The sequence below is a fragment of the Muntiacus reevesi genome, chromosome 1, assembly GCF_963930625.1.
Source record: "Muntiacus reevesi chromosome 1, mMunRee1.1, whole genome shotgun sequence".
Classification (NCBI taxonomy): domain Eukaryota; kingdom Metazoa; phylum Chordata; class Mammalia; order Artiodactyla; family Cervidae; genus Muntiacus; species Muntiacus reevesi.
The window spans coordinates 196,598,192-196,618,048 of record NC_089249.1 but is presented as its reverse complement, the minus strand read 5'-3'; the positions used below and the strand labels follow the sequence as shown (position 1 = coordinate 196,618,048).

The 19,857-nt window shown below is 55.7% G+C and overlaps 2 protein-coding genes across 5 annotated transcripts; one reads left to right on the top strand and one right to left on the bottom strand.

Moving 5' to 3' along the window:
• Positions 1–1,038: 1,038 nt before the first annotated feature.
• Positions 1,039–7,915, bottom strand: GPR108 (G protein-coupled receptor 108). 3 transcript variants are annotated; one of them, XM_065933403.1, is made up of 18 exons: positions 7,757–7,915; positions 6,911–7,030; positions 6,095–6,145; positions 5,785–5,867; positions 4,704–4,828; positions 4,542–4,603; positions 4,387–4,455; positions 4,185–4,289; positions 3,865–3,998; positions 3,679–3,754; positions 3,137–3,210; positions 2,907–3,024; positions 2,686–2,816; positions 2,557–2,600; positions 2,300–2,349; positions 2,042–2,125; positions 1,633–1,755; positions 1,039–1,358 (listed from the first exon to the last, which is right to left on the bottom strand). In XM_065933403.1, the coding sequence occupies exons 1-18, from the start codon at positions 7,874–7,876 to the stop codon at positions 1,095–1,097; spliced, it is 1,833 nt and encodes a 610-aa protein (XP_065789475.1). In that variant the 5' UTR covers positions 7,877–7,915; the 3' UTR covers positions 1,039–1,094. The 3 variants fall into 3 exon arrangements, with proteins under 3 accessions (XP_065789475.1, XP_065789486.1, XP_065789497.1); XM_065933414.1 differs by having other exon boundaries at positions 1,145–1,358; positions 1,631–1,755; positions 4,542–4,606; XM_065933425.1 differs by having other exon boundaries at positions 1,256–1,389; positions 1,631–1,755; positions 4,542–4,606.
• Positions 7,916–10,195: 2,280 nt separating this feature from the next.
• Positions 10,196–19,703, top strand: TRIP10 (thyroid hormone receptor interactor 10). 2 transcript variants are annotated; one of them, XM_065917915.1, is made up of 15 exons: positions 10,196–10,309; positions 11,475–11,590; positions 11,675–11,731; positions 12,596–12,743; positions 12,821–12,883; positions 13,096–13,200; positions 13,291–13,419; positions 14,212–14,358; positions 14,482–14,676; positions 15,732–15,899; positions 16,162–16,271; positions 18,443–18,575; positions 18,801–18,946; positions 19,036–19,157; positions 19,287–19,703. In XM_065917915.1, the coding sequence occupies exons 1-15, from the start codon at positions 10,286–10,288 to the stop codon at positions 19,433–19,435; spliced, it is 1,812 nt and encodes a 603-aa protein (XP_065773987.1). In that variant the 5' UTR covers positions 10,196–10,285; the 3' UTR covers positions 19,436–19,703. The 2 variants fall into 2 exon arrangements, with proteins under 2 accessions (XP_065773987.1, XP_065773988.1); XM_065917916.1 differs by lacking the exon at positions 15,732–15,899.
• The last annotated feature ends 154 nt before the right edge of the window (positions 19,704–19,857 follow it).

Here is a 19,857-nt window from a genome sequence, read left to right as displayed (position 1 = left end):
GTACACAGCACTCAGCCTGAGTCACCTCATTTCAGTTCAGTTCAGCCGCTCAGTCGTGTCTGACTCTTTGCAACCCTATGGACTGCAGCATGCTAGGCACCACTGTCCATCATCAACTCCCCAAGCTTGCTCACACTCATGTCCATCGAGTCAGTGATGCCATCCAACCATCTCATCCCTTTTCCTCCTGCTTTCAATATTTCACAGCATCAGGGTCTTTTCAAATGAGTCAGTTCTTTGCATCAGATGGCCAAAGTATTGGAGCTTCAGCTTCAGTATCAGTCCTTCCAATGATTTCCTTTAGGACTGACTGGTTGGATCTCCTTGCAGTCCAAGGGACTCCCAAGAGTCTCCCCCAACACCACAGTTCAAAAGCATCAATTATTCAGCACTCAGCTTTCTTTATAGCCCAACTCTCACATCCATACTTGACTACTGGAAAAACCATAGCTTTGACTAAATGGACCTTTGTTGGCAAAGTAATGTCTCTGCTTTTTAATATGCTGTCTAGGTTGGTCATAGTTTTTCTACCAAGGAGCAAGTGTCTTTTAATTTCATGGCCGCAGTCACCATCTGCAGTGATTTTGGAGCCCCCAAATATAAAGTCTCTCACCATTTCCATTGTGAGAGAAATTTTTTTACAGTATGAAAAGGCAGAAAGATATGCCATTGAGCCACCATTTTTCCCTCCCCTCCAGCCTTTGCACAGGCAGTCCCCTCATCTGGGCCTGTGCATCTCTTCTTCTCTCTGCTCACCTCTGACTCCCCAGGCTGGGTCAGGACCCTGTGCTGGAAGCAGATACTTAAGTGTTGGGATTTGGGGTGGACTGTGGTCACTGCTGTGCCCTGTGTGGGGCGGGCACGCAGTGGTGGCTCAATTGATATTTATTGAATGTGCAAAGTAACGGGTACTGCAACCTCAACTCCTGCCCCCAATCCCACCCGGGGTCTCTCAATTCCAAACAGCCTCTGCATGCGTTCTCCAACCCCCCCCCCCCCCCCAAAAGGCAAGAAACCAGGGTAGCAAAACAAATGGGTTATTATTGTACAGCTGCAAGTGGGGGGGGGGTGGTCCCGGGGTGGGGCCAGGGTGCTCAGCATCTGTGGGGGAAGGGGGCTGTCTGTCGTCTTCTGAATGGGCTCCAGGAACTCTGGTTCCAGGATGCTGGGTGCCCTGTGAGCATCGGCCCCCTCCTCCCCTCACGGTCTTTGGGAGAAGCCGGAGCGGGGAATGTGTGAAGAGACGAGGAGGAAGAAGGACGGACTGTCCGAGGTGGAGACCTGATCACAACAGCTCCCGCCCGCTGGCTGTTTTGTTGACTTTGGACAGGCCTTCCCGGAACCCAGAATCGGTCATTCTACAGGCAGAGTAAGGAGGTGGTCCAGGAGCTGAGGGGAGCCAAGTCTCACCTTCGAAGCTCACCACGCCCACTCCGAGCCTCCCGGCCCCGCCCAGATCCCACCCACCTGTGCTTTCAGCCTGGCCCCACCCCTGCTGCCTAGGCCCACCCACTCAGCCCCACCACATCCACCCCAGAGCCTCCTGGCCCCGCCCACCCAACCCACAGCCCGGCCCCGCCCCCTCGCTGCCGAAGCTCAAAGCCCCACCCACCCCAGCCCTAGGGCTCACACTTGCTCCATCTGCATTTCCTCCTCATCCTCCTGGGGTAGCTGCAGGTACGGGTTATCCCTTGCGGGTTGGAACTTGTAGCCCGTGAGCACGAAGAAGGCGAGAGTGGAGCCCTCCACCAAGAGCTGGGAAGTTTGGGAGGCGGAGGTGGGGGGTGGGTAGGGGGAACCGACGACAGCCGACTCCTGAGCACGGCCACCCTAACCCCTCCATCTGCAGTCCCTTGAAGCCCGGCTCCGGCGCCCTCCACCGATAATTCCCCGGCCCCCACCCTAGGCGTCCCCAGTGGTGCCGGTGGCCTCATCCCCTCAGGGGTGGAGGGGGCGCAGTGGGAGTGTCAGGCACACGCCCCCTGCCTCCCCCGCTGCTGTCCGGCTCAGCCTCCGCCCCTCCCGGGGCCTCTGCGCTCACCTGGTACAACCACTGCCACTGGAAGGGCACGACCACCCGCAGCAGGATGGCGATGATCCGTGTGAAGTAGATGTAGCAGATGACCTGCAGAGACGGGGTGAGACCACCGCACCACTGGGGCTGCCTGGGGCGGAGGGCAGGGGGGCTGGGCGCCAGGGGACTGCGGATGGAGGGGTTAGGGTGCGCCTGCTTGCTACCGAGCTGGCTGTCCCCCACCCCCGGCCCCCCGAATGTCCCGAGTGAGCACAGGATTCCTACCATGACATAGTAATGCCGGAACAGCTTCAGCTTGGCCAGGTTCACTGCCACTGAACGGTGGACACAGAGAGTTGGGGGTCAAGGGAAGGACTCTGGGGGCAGGGGCAGAGGGAGGACATTTGGGGGCAGAATGTGGAGGGGGACGTGCAAGGGAAGGTAAGTGGGAGGAGAAGTGGTCGGAGGCGGGGATGGGAGGAGCATCCGCGGGTCAGCAAGAGGGACCAGCAGCCAGGCCAGGGCCCCGGGCACAGCCTCACCCTTCCCATCAGTGCCAGACGCGTCCTGGAGATGCCGAATGGACCTGGGACGGAGTGAGGGACACAGGGGGCAGTCAGCACTGCCCCCGCCCGTGCCCATGGCAGGAGGGGCCCGGTGGGGGTCCTCACCAGACCACGGGGAAGAGGATGGTGCCACAGCAGATGAGATCCACCAGGAAGAGGATTTCCTTCCAGATACCGTAGTCACTGGCGCCCTCCTCACGGGACTCGATGACAATGTAGGCCACGTTGGCCAGGACCTGCAGGGCGGGGGGCGGGACAGGTGGGCAGGCGGTCTGGGCTTGTATAGCCATGCTCACCGGCTCCGCCCCTGGGGCCTCCCTAGGCACCTGCAGTGGGATCACTATCCCGAAGATCTTCTTCTCCTTGTCCGACAGCACGTACTTGACGAAGGCCCAGCCGGAGCCGATCAAGGCGATGGTGATGAAGAGGAGGGCACCCTTCAGCCTGGTGGAGGGAGGTAGGAGGTGTGGTGAGACGCTGGAGGCCCAGACGCTGGAGGCCCAGCCCTCCCCCGACTGCCTCCCCGCCACCTTGCCCGGCAGAGAGGGGCACTCACAGATGCGTGATGTAGTGCATGACAGCGAGGCCTTCGATGGGGTGGCCCTGGCTGTTGATGAAGTAGTAGTTGATCTGGAGGTGGGTGGACGGATGGACAGTCAGGCAGATGGACAGGGGAATGGGGAGGGTGGATGGATGGTGGTTTGGGAACATGCACAATCACTGTTGGATGGATGACCAGGAAGGGGACAGGAATGGACGGTTCCAATCAGGATGGCGAGTGGAGAGAGAAAGAGACAGTCACAGCCGTGACAATGGAGGGAAGATCATAGTTGGACGGATGGACAGTTAGACAATCGACCTGGTTGACAGTCACAGCTGGACCCACGGACAGTCAGACTGGAAGGTGGGCCATCACAGCTGGACAGAAGGGCTGGATGGAAAGCTGGCCACAGTGATATAATGGATGGATACTCGGATGGACATATGGAACTCTCCAGCCCAGGGTCTGCAGGGATTTGGGGAGTGGCTTGTAGGGGCTTTTTCCTGGCCCCAGAGACTCCAGCCCACCCCGCGCTGTTCCTGGCCCCAGACTCTCACACTGTGGAAGAGAAGAGAGATGCTCTTGGTGAAAGTCAGGGCTGCCATGAGCCAGTGGATCTTGAAGACGTTGTACCTGGTGGGGGAGGGGAGATGAGGGACAGAAGAGAGGGGGCATTGGTCAGGGGCAGGGGTGGGAATGTGGGAAGACAGGAGGTGGGGGACCCCCAGGGTCAAGGGCATTACGTGTTCTTGCAGAGGATGGACACCCAGAAGATGCCAGCGCCCAGGAAGCAGGCGGACATGACCATGTACAGCTTGAAAAGAGGGATTTCCGCCGCTGACAGGTAGCCCTCGGGGTTCTTCTCCCGGATCATTACCTGGCGAGGGAGCAGTGGGGGAAAGGGGGTTGCAGGCTAGCTCCAGATGTGCTGGGCCCTGAATGTGAGTCTCCAGGTTCCGTTCTCTCATTTCTGATCCTCAGATTTCCCGTCTCCCTGATGCACATGGGGTACCTGGCCTGCAGCGAGGGCTCCATGAACCCACTGCCCTCCCCCTCCGCTCACCGTGATGTCAAACGGCTGCTCCCGGCCAGGCACCGAGTTGTCACAGTTGTGGAAGTTGAGGTTGTACTGGCCTTCCTCGGCCCTAGAGCCAATCACTACATGAAACTGAGAGGCAGGGCAGACAGAGGGGAGGGGGGACCTCAGCTTGGGGGCGACCCCACTTTGCGGAGGGGAGGGGCTGCAGGCATGCCCGGACACTCACACTGAAATTGTAGGAGTTGTTGAGGTGGCCCAGGCCCAACACCAGCTCCTGGTCCTTCCCACTGACACCCTGAGGGGGACAGAGTGCCTCCATGGAATATCAGCTGCCACCTATGGGGGCGGGGCCTTCCTCCCTCCTGCCCTGGCTTCCCATACCTGCCTGTCCCCTTGTGACCCTGTGGGTTTCGACTTGGCCTTGTCGGGTGCAGCAGTGGTCCCTGCTGGGGAAACAGGCGAGATCAGAGATGGACAGATAGCAGAATGATGGGGGGATGTGTGGAGCACCCCTGCCCACCCATTCCTCCCAGCCCGACTCACCGTGGTCCACCTTGGGGGTGACCATGTGCTCTGACTTCGGGAGCCCTGGTTCGGAGGGCGATTCTGGGAGGAGCCCGGCAGAGATGAATAGCTTTTTCTGCTCCCCATACTTTCGCACCTGGACCCTGGAGATAATGTGGGGAGGCTGAAGGCTGAGGTCGGGCATACCAGCTGTGCTGAGGGACTCAATGGCCACTCGGGTCCTCAGGGTCTCCTCTCTGGGGGGGCTCTATCAGTGGCCATCAAGTGGCAGCCTTTGGCCACCATCCATCGAGATGGCTGCCACATCCCTGTGTTGCCAGCACCAGGGATTATCTGTCACTTCCCATGACACCGAGTCACTCATCCTACTGAAGTACACCTTATTTAATAAGAAAATGCTGTCAGGCTTCCCTGGTCGTATGTGCATGCTAAGTCACTTCAGTTCTGTCCAACTCTTTGGGACCCTAAGGACTGTAGCCCTCCAGGTTCCTCTGTCCATGGGATTCTCCAGGCAAGAATACTGGAGCGGGTTGCCATTTCCTACTCCAGGGGATCTTTCTAATCCAGAGATCAAATCCACCTCTCCTTCACTGGCAGGTGGCTTTTTATCCACTGTACCCCCAGGGAGGGCTGCCCTGGTGGCTCAGTGGTACAGAATCCACCTGCCAAATGCAGGGGAGATGGGTTCAATCCCTGGTCTGGGAGGATCCCCTAAGCCAGGGAACAGCTAAGCCCATGCACCACAACCACTGAGCCTGCGTTCTAGAGCTCACCTGTCGCAACTACTGAAGCCCAAATGCCCTAGAGCCCGTGCTCTGCAATTAGAGATGCCATAGGAATGAGAAGCCAGAGCATCTTGAGTAGAGAGAGAGTAGCTTCTGCTTGCCACCAGTAGAGAAAGCCTACGCGCAGCAACAGAGACCCAGTGCAGCCAAAAATAAATAAATAAATAAAATTTAACAACAACAAAAGTGAGTGGCTTTCTCCAAAGCCATCAAGGTTCTTTCTGGCTGGTTCTCATTCCACCTGATCAGCTCACATGGGTATCACAACAAGGGACACCCCAGTGATGGATCTTTAGGGTAGACCCCGTACTCACTGCAGATCCTTGGTGTTGATGAGGAAGAGAACCAGGAGGCTGCTACTGTTTTTCCGGAGAGGACACTCATGGGAGTCCCGGTTCTGGAGGGTGGGCAGTAGGGAGCTTTGGTTACCCCCACCCACTGGTCCAGTCCCACCCTGCCTCCCTTCCCATCCCCTCCTCCTTCCCCGGGGCAAAGGTGAGTCTCTCCCTTCCTCTCTGGGAGAGGACAGGGGCCTTTGAGTTTCAGAGGCCGACAGACAACCCTCCCCTTCTGCTGCCTCTGCCCCTCCACCCTCCTCTCCGCACTTCCACCCCTACCACTCACTGAGTAGGAGCGAATGCTGCCAGATCTCACCCGGGTCAGACTGAACCCCACCTGGCAAGTGGAAAGAAGAGACTATGAGGTGAGGGACACCAGCAGGGACCTCTATCAGTGGCAATAGACACATAACCTCGAATTTCCTTAATACTTACTCAGGGGGAGATCCCGCATTCACTGATTTTCCCCACTTGCCCCCAGCACCCCAATCCTCTTCCTTTAACTCCTAACCACTTGACTGGGATGTCATTTCCTCCAAGAGACCTTCGCTGGCTCCTCCCCCCCACTCCCCACAATTTTTAAATGATGATGTAAAAAATAAATAGAATGTTTATGGCTGCCAGCCTTGGGCTCTGGAATCCAACACACTTGGATCTACATCCAAGCTCTGGGACTCTGAGTAAGCCACATACCTCTGAGTCTGTACAAACACCTGAAAAATTCGGTTTACAGGTGTAATATTTTCCCAGGAATCCTGAAAGGTGGCTATGACAGAACAGACTCATGGAAATTGATTTGCAGTGTATGGGTACCCAGCGGGTGTTCAATAACACCAGCCTCTTATTTTGACTGCACGAACTGGGGCTGTCCCATTCACTAGTAGGCTCCCCTCTCGCCAGTTCAGTGCCTAGCACATATAGCCTGAGAAATTATTCCTCAGTTACAGATGAGCAAATAGAAACCAGAGAGACCAAAGGACTTGCCCAAGATCACAAGGGTGAGGCAGAGCTAGGATGTGACTCCAGAATTGGGGGGGAGGGGGGTGGGCTCAGAAACTAGTGCACCTCTCCCTCCTCCAGCAAATTCCCCAAAGCCCCTCACCAGCGGGGCCTTCTCTTCTGTATTTTGGCATCCTAGCCTCAGGAGGCTCAGATCCACCTCCAGGGAGCCGTTGGTGTAGAAACCAAAGCTGTTCAGTTGGATGTCTGCTCGCTTCTCCCCCTGCCGGAGACCAAGGAAACAGAGACAGCTCAGACTTCCCACCAGCCCAGCCCCAGGGCTCTGGCACGAGGTTCCGCCAAGGGCTTCGGCCCTCTTCCCGGTATCTCTGTATTTAGGATAGGTTCAAAGGGTGACAGGAGAGGAAGAGAAGGTCACCCCTGTAGGCCATGACCCCAGACCAACTCCAGGTAAGCAAGAATGGCTCGGCATCCTCTGGCCACCATTCGGAGAGTCCAGGAAGAGAAGGTCTGGGATACGTGGAATTCTCCCTACGAGGTGAGCATAACCCGTAAAGCAGAGTTACGCATCTTGGTGGAGCCTGGCTCTCACTTCTCGGAAAATTTTTAGATTCCAACTGAGTCCCCAAGATCCCAATTAGTACCCCCATTCTAGAACCCTCAGGGACTTCCCTGGGCGGCGTCAAGTGTTCCTAGCAGCCCCAAAGCGATCCCAAGAATTAAAAAGCTTCAGAGTCCTGGGTCCCCAGAGGTGAAGCCCCACCCCCTATGGGCAAGGGACGACCCCAGCGCCGCAGGCCAGGCAACTTCAAAAGAACCACTGAGGGGGATCCTCTGGCGAGACCACTCCAGGCCTGAAGCAGGGGGCGCTGGGCCTCTCCATCCCGCAAAAGGAGCGGGGGAGGTAGGACGAGACCACTCCAAGCTAGGGGCTTCTCCGGGCCAAAGGTGCGCTCCGCACCCCAGACCGCCACGCGGTGGGACTCACCGTCAGCGTCAGCCGGTGAATGCGTCCAGAGGAACCGCCTAACAGCAGCAGGAGAAGTAGCCACGGCCTCCATTCTGTGGGGCTCCCACGACCGAGCCCCCTCCTCTCGCTCACTGCCATCTCTGGAGTCACCGCCTCCCTTGACACCGCCTCTGACGCCCCCAGGCCCGCCTACCGGTAAGCCAATCGCCGCACGGTGGGGGCCGACCCGTCCGCTTTTTGAGCCCTCCCAGCCAGTCACCGATGGCCTCTTTTCGCGCCCGCCCCCTGTCAGACACCAAATAGACAGCACTAGTCCCGAATGGGAATGCTAGTATTGTTTAACCCCGCCTTCACGCCCACCAATCACTAGAAAGATTGTCCCGGATGTAAGTTGATAAACAGTTCATCCAACCAATTGTGATGGATCTGATATCCTACCCTGAAGCGGAATTCCTCCACCCACTCTTAACTGACAGATCCGTTCAGAACTACATTACCCAGAACGCAAGGTTGGAGGGTGTGGGGCAGCAAACAACTCAATGGGGGCATTCAATAAACTACATCTCCCAGTATCCCTAAGGACAGACTTTCCCTTTCCCCCCCTGGGGTTGTGGCTCCCAGCCAAAGTTCAGGCTTTTGGTAAACACTTACATTTACTAAAGTCTGTCTTGTTTTCCTAATCTTGCTGATCCACCGAGAGGCCAAAACCTGGTCCCAAGCTAAATCATGACCCTGGAGTGACCTATGATCCCGGACTGAGTTACCAGGCTTAGGTGGACGCTTCTATCTTGGAGTGAGGCCACTGGATGGAGTCCCATCCCCAGAATCCAGGACAATCTTGATTCAGGCTGAACCCCAACACCAGGCTGAGCGCCTACCTGCAGCTGAGCTCTGACCTCAGCTGAAACGCAGCTCTGCCTTCCCCTTCAACTTTCAGCCTATACTGAGCCTTAATCTCAGGCTGAGTTTACACCTAGACAGATCTCAGATAAAGACTGCCCTGACCTCAGATTAGGACAGACCTGTGGACTTTCGTTTGGGTCCCAGGCCTTCGACTGGTGGCTCACCCCTCTCCTAAACCTCCGATCCCAGTCAGGTCCCATCCCAATTGTGGTGCCCACCTGGGATGAATCCCAATTTCAGTTGAGACCCTAACTCCCAGGCTGAGCCGCTGAGTTCCAGACTCCAGGCTGAGTTTCTGACTCAATCTGACCCTCTAACCTCTGGCATGCATGCTCAGTAACTCAGTCGTGTCCGACTCTTTGTGACCCCATGGACTGTAGCCTGCCAGGTTCCCCTGTCCATGGAATTTCCCAGGCAAGAGTACTGGGGTGGGTTGCCATTTCCTTCTCCATCTAACCTCTGGAGCCCAAGTCTATTTTACAATTTGAAGTTTTCTAACTCGGAAGCCACCAGCAGGTGGGGCCAGGTCCCTGCAGAGCTGTCTGTCCCAGTGTGGGTTACTGGAGCTATCTATACTTCAAGACGTGTTGTGTACTTCTTGTGTCCTGGAAGACCGGGCTCAGAGCCTGACTTGTCAGAGGGTCTAAAGCCCTTAGCCCCAGCAGGGCGACTGTCACCTCTGTAACCAAAGAGAAAGAACCAAAGGCAGGATAGGATGGGAGTGGGGGGAGGCTGCTGTTTGTATCTCTCCTCTTTCATCCCAGTGCCTCAAAGGGATTAACAGTGTTGAACTGACTTTTATGAGAGAGGTGACATACTTCCAAGCCCAAGAGTTCGAGGAGCAGGGGAGTGGTGGAGTAGGAATCCTAGGGTCTGTGCAAATTATTTAAACCTGATTGGGCCTTAATGGATGAGACTGGGAAACGGGCAGGTGCAAGCTCAAACTGTACGGGAGCCGAGGAAAGGCCTGGGCCTGGCGCCCCAAGGACAGACCGTCCTCAGTTTCCCGGCGTAGACTTTAGGGAGGGAGGCAGGATGCGGTGGGGGCGCTAATGGACCCGGCCTTGGCGGAGGCGCGTCCTGGACAGGATCGAAGTCCTCCCATCCGCCCTGTGGCCGGAGGGACCAGACCATTAGTGGGACGAACGTAGACGTCTGGAGCCAGGCCGGCCCTCAAGAGCGGGGTGACCTCAGTTCTCGCTGCTATGGAGTTGGGGGGAAACCTCTTGGGTTGGGGTTTTAGTGTCTTGGCCCTTTAATGAATGGTTGAAAGGAAAGAGGAAAAGAAAAACCGTCCAGGGCGGGGCAGGGATGGGGTGGACAAAAGGGTCCCAGGGGATTTGGAAAGTGGATGGGGGTCCTTTAAGGGGTCCGTCCAGTGGCGTCTGGTGGCGCGCATTCCTTTAAGAAGGGGCGGGGCGTCCGTTGGGCCCCGCCTCCTTGGAGGGGGTCTCGCTTTCAGGGGGCCGCGCTAGGGCTCCCAGAGTGCGGGGGCGTGGCAGAGTGTATGGGGCGTGGCAGAGCCTGAAGTGGGCGGGGCCTTAGCGGGGCGGGGTCGGGCTCCTAGCCCTGGGCTGAGTCTCCCGGCGGCGGCGGGCGGCAGGGACCGGGTGCGGCGGAGGCGTCGGCCGCGGCGGGAGCAGCATGGATTGGGGCACCGAACTGTGGGTGAGTCCGTTCCGCTTGACTCCAACTTCCTCCCTTCCTGGGGTCCAGACCCACGATTTGTCCCTGCAGTACCCCAGCGGGATCTCTGCGCGTTCCCTTCCACCGACCCCTGGAATCCCCTCTCTCCGCGGAGTTTCCCAGGGCGGTTTAGGACGCCCCTGAGTGGAGGGCGACCTTTCAGGAGCCACGTAGGGAAACTGAGGTACGGGGTTCATAGTGAGGAGGGTAGAAGTCCTGGGACCAGGCCTGAGCAGCCGGGAGAGGTCACCTATTTTGAGCGCCCTGACTGGGCCGGCGGCTTATCTTACGGCCCCTGGGTCCCTGCCCGCCGTCCGCCTGTCCGGCTGGGGCGGGGGAGGGGGCCCTCTGGCCACTTCCAACCCCACGTGGGACCTGGAAGTCCAGACCGCCCTCACGTCGCCTCTGATCTACAATTAGGGCTTGGGACGCTGTAGGGGGGAGGGGGCTGCGAGCCTCGGCCTCAGCCACCTCCCCCAGCCCTCCTTAGGTATTGGGAGGGGCCGCCACCAATCGCCTCGAACCTGTGCCCTGTAAGCCCCAGAATTTTTCCCCCCTTTCCTAGCCGGAACCTCTGACCCCGCCTCTTTCTGGGGGCGGTGGCACTCCTGGGTTTCTGGGTGCCCTGGGTTAACTAGATCGTCCCCCCCCCCCCCAACTCTGGGATTTCTTTTGGAGGTAAAGTGGAGTCAGTGAGGAAAACTGAGTCGCCCCTGGGGGGACCCTGGGAAGCGTGGGGACCGGGGGAACCTGATGCCCGCGCTCCGACCATTCTGGGGCCCCCCCAAGCTGCAGGGAACCTTGCCCCTCTGGCCCTGACTCACGCCAGGCCGGCCGGATTTTCCGGAATCTGGGGGGGATTAGGGGACCTGGGGCAGGGGGAGTGGCCTTGCCCCATTCCACACCCCTCCTGGGCGCCTGGAGAGGGGACCCTGTAGTCCGGCTGGGGCCCCGCCCCAGTTCTCTGGCCCTTCCCGGGAAGGGGAGGGGGTTCCCGCCGGTTTCCTGCCTCCCCCCGCGCCGCTCCGGGGCGGGGCCGGGAAGCCACTCCTTCTTGAAGCTCGGAGCCGGGAGGCTCCCCTGCCGCTGGGTTGGCAGCTGTGGGGTCCCCGGGTCCTGACCTTGGTCCTCCTAATCTCCCTGCTAGGATCAGTTTGAGGTACTTGAGAGGCACACGCAGTGGGGTCTGGACCTGTTGGACAGATACGTGAAGTTCGTGAAAGAGAGGACGGAGGTGGAGCAGGCTTATGCAAAGCAGCTGCGGTGAGACCCTAGGGTGGCCGCGCCCTGGGGTTAAGGGGAGCGGTTGGAGGACTGGGGGCTCAGCCTTCCTGCCTCTCTCCGTAGGAGCCTGGTGAAAAAATACATGCCCAAAAGACCTGCCAAAGATGACCCTGAATCCAAGTAAGAACGAACACCGGATGGATACAGGGCTAGATTTGGGAGGACAGGCGGTATGGGACCCACTTCCTCTCTCTCTCAAGCTGGGCTCCCTGCAAACAGATCCCTCACTTCTCAACCCAGTTCCACCTAGAGGCAGGAGCTTGGATGCAGGAACCGAATTACCTGGCTTGGAATTCTAAATCCACTACTTTCCAGCTGAACTGCTTTGGCCACTTGACTTCTTTCTTAGCCTCCGTTTCCCTTGCCTATTAAATGGGAGAGGCTCCCACAGTTATTAAACGAGTGACTCTGGGCCAGTGACTCATGGTGTGAGCCTCGGTTCTCCTCTCCTGTGAGTTGGGGATGACGATGTCCTTGTAGGGGCTCATATGAAGATTAAGATAGTGTGTTAAAACAATGCCTGGCCCATTTCACTTTATTCTAGTTCCAGAAACCCCCAAAGCTCTAGAAAGCAAAAGATTTTCTGGTCGCTTGTTTGGAGGCAATCTCAAGACCTGAACTGACATGAAGTTAATTAAGTTCTTTAGGGTCTTCTTGGATTTTATCTTCTCACTTATGTGAATACTAATGCTTCTTGCAAAAGCATTTATAGTACTTGATTATATGATGCTGCTACTGACCCCACGAGGGTGAAGCAGAAAGATAGTGTAAGCATCGCATCCCCTTTCTAAGACCTCCCCAAATTCTGAGAATTCTGAGTTTCTGTGTCCCCCTCCAGGGTTGGGGGTGTGGGCCAGAATTTATTGTTGCTTCTGGGGTGAATGTCTTGGGGCTCACGCTTTCTCATATGGAGGTGGGTCTGGGGGCATGTGGCTCCTGAGGGTCTTGACCCCCAGCCCCTGTCCCTCCTCCACCCCACCCCAGGTTCAGCCAGCAACAGTCCTTCGTGCAGATTCTGCAGGAGGTGAATGATTTTGCTGGCCAGCGGGAGCTGGTGGCCGAGAACCTCAGCGTGCGTGTATGTCTGGAGCTGGCCAAGTACTCGCAGGAGATGAAACAGGAGAGAAAGATGGTGGGTGATCCCTTCTCTGGGGCTTCCCAAGGGTCCCCTGACATCAGGGTGAGCCTTATCGTCCCCTCTTCCCATAGCACTTCCAAGAAGGTCGTCGGGCCCAGCAGCAGCTGGAAAGTGGCTTCAAGCAGCTGGAGAATGTGAGTCTGTGGGTGTGGAGAAGCAAGGCTCTGGCCCCGAGCAGCTGGGTGAGGGTTGTCGATTCACTTCGTCTGGCTTGGATCCCTCCTCTCCTGTGGGTTTCCAATCTGCCTGTTGTTCCCACCCCGACTCCCAGTTGCTGGGTGACTTCCCCCCAGTCCCTGAAACCATGGCGGGCGGCTCCTTCACTCTGGTTCTGTCCCCAACACAGAGTAAACGTAAATTTGAACGGGACTGCCGGGAGGCTGAGAAAGCAGCCCAGACCGCTGAGAGGCTTGACCAGGATATCAACGCCACCAAGGCTGATGTGGAGAAGGTGCCTGTGGGGTCTGAGACAGGCTTGGGGGTCAGGGGTAGGCAAGGCCAGAACTGGGCTATGACCCTCCCCCACCTCATTATTCCTCAGGCCAAACAACAAGCCCACCTTCGGAGTCACATGGCAGAAGAAAGCAAAAACGAGTATGCAGCCCAACTACAGCGCTTCAACCGTGACCAGTCTCACTTCTATTTTTCCCAGATGCCTCAGATATTTGATGTGAGTGCTACAAACCCCCAGTCCCACCTTCCCTAGAGAACCCCAGAGTTAACCAACTCCTACACATTTGTCAAAACCCCAGCTGTAATGCCCTAATCTTTAAATTGAAAAGGAGTTATAACCAAATAGTCAAAGTGTTCTCCGATTTTATTCAAGCTGTTCTTTCTGCCAGGGATGTCATTCTTTCCTTTTGTAAATCCTACATTCTTCCAAGCCCCAATTCTAACAAACCCTCTGAAAGATCTCAAATTTCCTTTCTGTTTCAGCCCTGTACTCTACTCTATCCCAACCCTGAGACTGGCAGTATCTGTGTTGGGTCTGCTTTTTTCTTGAAATTCCTGGCTCTGTTTTTTACTTAGTATATTTTTAAAATTAATTAATTAGGCTGCACCTTGTCTTAGCTGCAGCATGTGGGATCTAGTTCCCTGACCAGGGACTGAACCTGGACCCCTTGCATTGGGAATGCAGTGCCTTAGCCATTGGACCACCAGGGAAGTCCCTTCCGGCTTCCATTTTCACCTCCTTTGAGAAGCCTTTCCTGACTCCCTAGGCAAAGGGAGGGCCTCAAATTCCTCTCTGACATCTCCCTGGCCTCCGAAATTTCTCCCCTGACCACACTGAGCTGGAAGTCACTGTGTTCAATTCTGTGTTTTCCCTGCTCCTGGGCTTGGGGCTGTGGTCAGTGTGGGGCTCCATCATGTTCAGGAGGGAATCACTCTGCCACCAGCCCCTCGATCAATGCCCCTGAGAACTGTGCCCCGCCCCCCCCCCCCCCCCCCCCCATCTCTACAGAAGCTGCAGGACATGGACGAGCGGCGGGCCACCCACCTGGGGGCTGGTTACGGGCTCCTTTCAGAGACTGAGCTGGAGGTGGTGCCCATCATCGCCAAGTGTTTGGAGGGCATGAAGGTGGCCGCAGAAGCTGTGAATGCCAAGAACGTGGGTGCCTGGGCCTGGTAGTGGACCACGGGGGGCAAGCAGTGGTTGGAGGTGGTGTGCAGAAGTAGGAGTCCGAAGGCTGGGCCCCCAGTCTTACTCCTGATTGCCCCTCACCATCCCCAGGATTCCCAGGTCCTAATTGAGCTGCACAAGTCAGGCTTTGCCCGTCCGGGTGACGTGGAATTCGAAGACTTTAGCCAGCCCATGAACCGAGTGCCCTCGGACAGCAGCCTGGGTACCCCCTCCGATGGACGGCCAGAACTCCGAGGCGCGAGCCGCAGCCGGGCTAAGCGCTGGCCATTCGGCAAGAAGAACAAGGTGGGGGCCGGGGCCCTCAGGGTGGAGGGCTGGGTGTGAGTGGGGACAGCAGGGGCCCACACTGAGTCAGCCCCAGCCGCCGGGACGCTGAGTCCCGGGCAGGAATTTTCCTCTTGGCTGCTGGCCCGGGCTGGAGGGAAGGAAGGCGGCTGGGCCATTGGTCTGGGAGTCCCCTGAGGCTGGGGGGGCGGGGGTGGGGGGAGATTGACGGGGGAGGGCCTGTGGCGTCTGTCTGCTGCTTCTCAGGAGGCTGAGAGAAGAGACCTGCTTTGGGGTTCAGGGCTGGGTAAGGGCTTGGGACACCAGCCCTAGGGACTCCCCTTGAGTCTCTTCAACCCTCTGATGAGTCTTTGGGCCACCTACCCTCAGGCTGGTTTTTCTTGGGATTTTTGGCTTTCAGTGTCAGGCACATACCTGGACACCCTTGGTCTATACCTTTGACAACCCCCTCCTCTGCCCAGTTTATACCTTTGACTCCTGTTTCATACTTTCCATCCTTGTCAACATATACTTTGAATCCCCTAGCTTAAACCCCGGCTATAGCCCTTTTGGTATTTCATGACTTTGACCCTTCTCTTAGCTTGCCCTTGACATCTATGGCCCCATTTTCATCTGAGACCTTGATTTCTGCATGCCTCTCCCTCCACCTTCTAGACTGTGAGCTCAGAAAGCTGGAGGTGGGGGGTGGGGTAGAGAAATATGGGCCTCCCTGTGCCCCCAGGCTCCATTCTAGAAACTGGACATAGGATGCAAGGGAGGTGGGAAGTGTTGTGGGGGAGAGGGGGAGAGGTCTAGCCTTCTGGCTCACAATCTAATGCCCTCCCGCCACCTCCCAGATTTTTGTGTTGCTCTTTGCATGCATTTTCTGTGTGTGTGATTGTGCATCTTAAGTTGTGGTTTTCTTACTTTTTTTTTTCTTTCTCCATTTGGTTTTTTTTTTTTTTTCTTTTTTCTTTATTGCGTCCATCCGCCGTCCATCCGTCCGTCCATCCGTCTTTGTTCTCTACATCCTCCCGACCCTTCTGACCCATGCCCTCCCTGGCCCCTGCCGGTAGCCGTGCCCCCCACCTCTCTCCCCCCTGGGGGGCCCCCTGCCCTCGGCATTACCTAATGGACCCCCGTCCCCCCGCTCCGGCCTCGACCCCTTGGCCATACTGAGCGAGATCAGTAAGTCGGTCAAACCGCGGCTAGCATCCTTCCGCAGCCTTCGAGGCAGCCGTGGGGTAAGTGAGGCCTCTGGGGGAGGAGGAGGGGGCGGCCCCAGCCCGCCCAGCGGCCGGGTGGCGGGACCCTGGGCTCGCTTCCTGCCGCTGGCTGGGCCCCCTCCTTCCAAGGCCCCACCTGGACCTGCTTTGCTCTCTGCATGGCCTTGCCCCCCAAGAACCTTGGGCAGGGAGGAAGGTGGACTCGGTGTGTCTTAGGCCTATCTTAGACCTGGGAACTCAAACTCTGTGTTCCGGAACTCAGTCCTCTTCCACCTTGCAGACAGTGGTGACTGAGGATTTCAGCCACTTGCCCCCGGAGCAGCAGAGAAAGCGACTGCAGCAGCAGCTGGAAGAACGGAACCGTGAACTACAGAAGGAGATGGACCAGAGGTAAGGCGAGGGGCTGAGCAGGTAAGGAACAAGATGAAAGGATAAATGAATCACACTGAAATGGTACCCAAAGATCTCCTCTCTAACAAACCCCAGGCCCCAGTGGGTTTATAGGTGAACTGCAAGAAGGAGAAACAGTTACTTCCCACCTTATAAAAGTCATTCCAGGAAACAGAAAAAGAGTGAAAGGGACTTCCCTGGAGGTCAAGTGGTTAAGACTCTCTGCTGCCAATGCAGGGGGCACAGGTTCAATCCCTGGTCAGAGACTGAAGATCCCACATGCTGCCAAAAAGATTGGAAAAAACAAAAGAGTGAAAGCTGCCAGCTCATTTAGGAGGCTGGTGGAATCTCAGTTCCAAAACCAAGTTAGCAAGAATTCAAGAAAATAAAATTATGGATTTATTTTATTAACTTAACAGTCTTAGATTGCAAAATCCTAGCCAATCCAAGTTCAGCAATGTATTAAGAATAGTATTACATCATGTGGTGATGGTGATTGCCCAACTCCATGAATGAATTTAATGCCACAGAACTGTACACTTAAAAATAGCACAAATGGGAAATTTTATATTTTGTATATACCACAATAAAGAATAATAATAAAAAAAACAAACAAACAAAAATCATGATCAGTGGGGTTAGACCAGTAATGCAAAGATGGTTCAATATCAAAAACATCTATGAGTCTTATTCACTCCATTAATTGGCTAAAAGAAAAAAAGCATGTGGTTTTTTTTCATTTAATAACTCAAAAAACTTAAAATATTAACAATAAAAAAACCTGCCAGATTAAAAAAAAAAAAAGAAAATCTTTACTCACACTTTCCAAGCAGCAAGATTCTCTTCCCAGTCCTCTTACATAATAAGAGTGACGTTTGCCACTTGCAGATAGGCAGCCAAATGATATTTTGCTGTTTTGCACAGAACTCCTTGTACAAAATGGCTTTTATTGGTGTAAAGTTCCATTTGATTTGTTGTTCCTGAGTGTTTCTTTTTTTTTTTTTTTTAATTTTTGGCTGCACCTCGAGTAGCATCCTGGGTCTTCCTGGGTCTTCGTTCCCAACCAGGGATGGACCCCGCACCCCCTGCAGGGGAAGTGCAGACTCTTAGCCACTAGACCACCAGAAAAGTCCCCATTCCTGAGATTTTTATGACATTGGGGTTATGGGTGCATTTTCTGGAGTCCAAATGGACTGGCCTTTGTTCTAGCTCTTTGCAGTTTCCTCATCTGTATGCGCATCAGATATGCACATCAGGTATGCACATCAGATATGTGTGTAACGATCACCATCTGTATGTATAGACATGGAGGAAGCAGGGACGGGGGACTGATGATGATAATAATACCTAGCATTTGTAGAGTTTCTAACTCCTTACATGGATCATTAGAATTCCTATTTTCCTGAGAGACTGTGATACACATAGGAGACAATGTGTATCCTACCTGAGAGGTAGGATCCACATAGTTCTATTTACTGCTGTATTTCTAATGCCTAGAATGGGTTTCTGGTATGCCGTACGCACTCAGTGTGAAAATCTGGAAGTGTTAGTTGCTCAGTCATGTCAGACTCTTTGCGACCCCATGAACTGTAGCCCTCCAGCCTCCTCTGTCCATGGAATTTTCCAGGCAAGAATACTGGAGTGGGTTGCCATTTCCTTCTGCAGGGGATCTTCCTGACCCAGGGATCAAACCCGCATGTCCTGTATCTCTTGCATGGGTGGTTCTTTACCACTAGCACCACCTGGGAAGCCCCCTATATACACTACTACGTATAAAATAGATAACTAACGAGAACCTACTGTACAGCACAGGGATCTCAACTCAATGCACTGTGGTGGACTAAATGGGAAAGAAATCCAAAAAAGAGGGGATATTTGTATACATGTGAGCTGATTCACTTTACTAACGCAACATTGTACAGCAACTATACTCCAGTATAGTTATACTCCGGTAAAGGCACTGCTCTCATCTTCACAACACATATAGATACCATTATTCTCCTTTCACAGACAAGCCTACTGAGACACAGTTTTGGAACAACTAGGAAATGCCCGCTCTGGGATTTGAATCCAGGCTATGAAGCACTGGCTGAGCTCCCTGAAGCAAAGCCCATCTTTTTTTGTTTGTTAAATCACGTGGATTTCTTTCTCCTCCATCTGTCTCACCCTAGGGAGGCCCTGAAGAAAATGAAGGATGTGTATGAAAAGACACCCCAGATGGGAGACCCAGCCAGCTTGGAACCCCGGATCACGGAAACCCTGAACAACATCGAACGGCTGAAACTGGAAGTACAGAAGTATGAGGTCAGGGCAGACCCTGGGGAGAGGCGGGGCCGGCAGGCCTGGCTGAGTCACTGCCTGGTGGGGAGGGGGAGAAAGAGGGACAGGGAGGTGTAGGTGGCGGGGGCTCCAGCTGTTTCTCATCACGGCCTCTGGTGTACATGGGTGATCTCAGGAAACCTCCAGGCCCAGAGTGGGCTGACCCCAGAGCCTGGCCCTGGAGCTGAGTGTGCCGTCCCCTCCTTTCAGGCTTGGCTGGCAGAAGCTGAGAGCCGGGTCCTAAGCAACCGGGGAGACACCCTGGGCCGGCACACCCGGCCTCCAGACCCCCCAGCCAGCGCGCCGCCGGACAGCAGCAGCAACAGCAACAATGGATCGCAAGAGAACAAGGAGAGGTGTGCAGGGAGGCCGGGGTGGGTCTGTCCCCAGACCCCGGACCCTGGTAAGGGGTGCCTGTTCTCACTGCTTTGCCTTCTCCAACCAGCTCTGAAGAGCCCCCCTCCGAGGAGGGTCAGGACGCCCCCATCTACACGGAGTTTGATGAGGAATTTGAGGAGGAACCCGCCTCCCCCATTGGTCACTGTGTGGCCATCTACCACTTTGAAGGTATGGACAGTTTGGGTGGTACCTCGGTGACTTTGGCGGGGGCAGGGGGCAGGGGAGGGTGGCATCTGGGGCTGGGCTCTGTTGAGATCCGCCTCCAGCGGACCTGAGCCCACTGCCGCTCTGTGACAGGGTCCAGCGAGGGCACCATCTCCATGGCTGAGGGCGAGGACCTCAGTCTCATGGAAGAGGACAAAGGCGACGGGTGGACCCGGGTCAGGCGGAAACAGGGAGGTGAGGGCTATGTGCCCACCTCTTACCTCCGCGTCATGCTCAACTGAACCCTGCTGGAAGCGGGAAGAGGGGGGCTGTTGGCTGCTGCTTCTGGGCCACGGGGGGCCCCAGGACCTACGCACTTTATTTCTGCCCCCGTGGCTTTGGCTGAGACCTGTGTAACCTGCTGCCCCCCACCACCACCCCCTCACTCCTCTCCCCAGATGGACCCGCTGTGCCTTCTACCATTGATGTACATACTCATGTTTCGAATCTTTTTTCTTCCTGCCGCTCGGCTAGGGTCATTTTGTTTTATATAAAAAATGATGAAAAACTCTTGGAGTCTGTGGCTTATTAGCAGGTTTGGATACTGGGGCTGGATATTCAAACACCACCCTCCTTAAGGGCCATGCGGGGAATGAGGAAGCAGCAATGAACCTGGGTACACCTTGGACAAACTATGCCCCTTGCTGGGAGTCCAGTGCTTGTC

Excerpts from the sequence above, each read along its gene's own strand:
- GPR108 (XM_065933403.1), bottom strand. The coding sequence starts at position 7,876 with ATGGCAGTGAGCGAGAGGAGGGGGCTCGGTCGTGGGAGCCCCACAGAA. Across the intron at positions 6,146-6,910 it reads CAGAAGAGAAGGCCCCGCTG|GTGGGGTTCAGTCTGACCCG; the intron begins GTGAGGGGCTTT and ends TCCACTTGCCAG. Across the intron at positions 3,755-3,864 it reads TCCATCCTCTGCAAGAACAC|GTACAACGTCTTCAAGATCC; the intron begins GTAATGCCCTTG and ends CTCCCCCACCAG.
- TRIP10 (XM_065917915.1), top strand. The coding sequence starts at position 10,286 with ATGGATTGGGGCACCGAACTGTGG. Across the intron at positions 18,576-18,800 it reads TGGAAGTACAGAAGTATGAG|GCTTGGCTGGCAGAAGCTGA; the intron begins GTCAGGGCAGAC and ends CCCTCCTTTCAG. Across the intron at positions 18,947-19,035 it reads TCGCAAGAGAACAAGGAGAG|CTCTGAAGAGCCCCCCTCCG; the intron begins GTGTGCAGGGAG and ends TTCTCCAACCAG.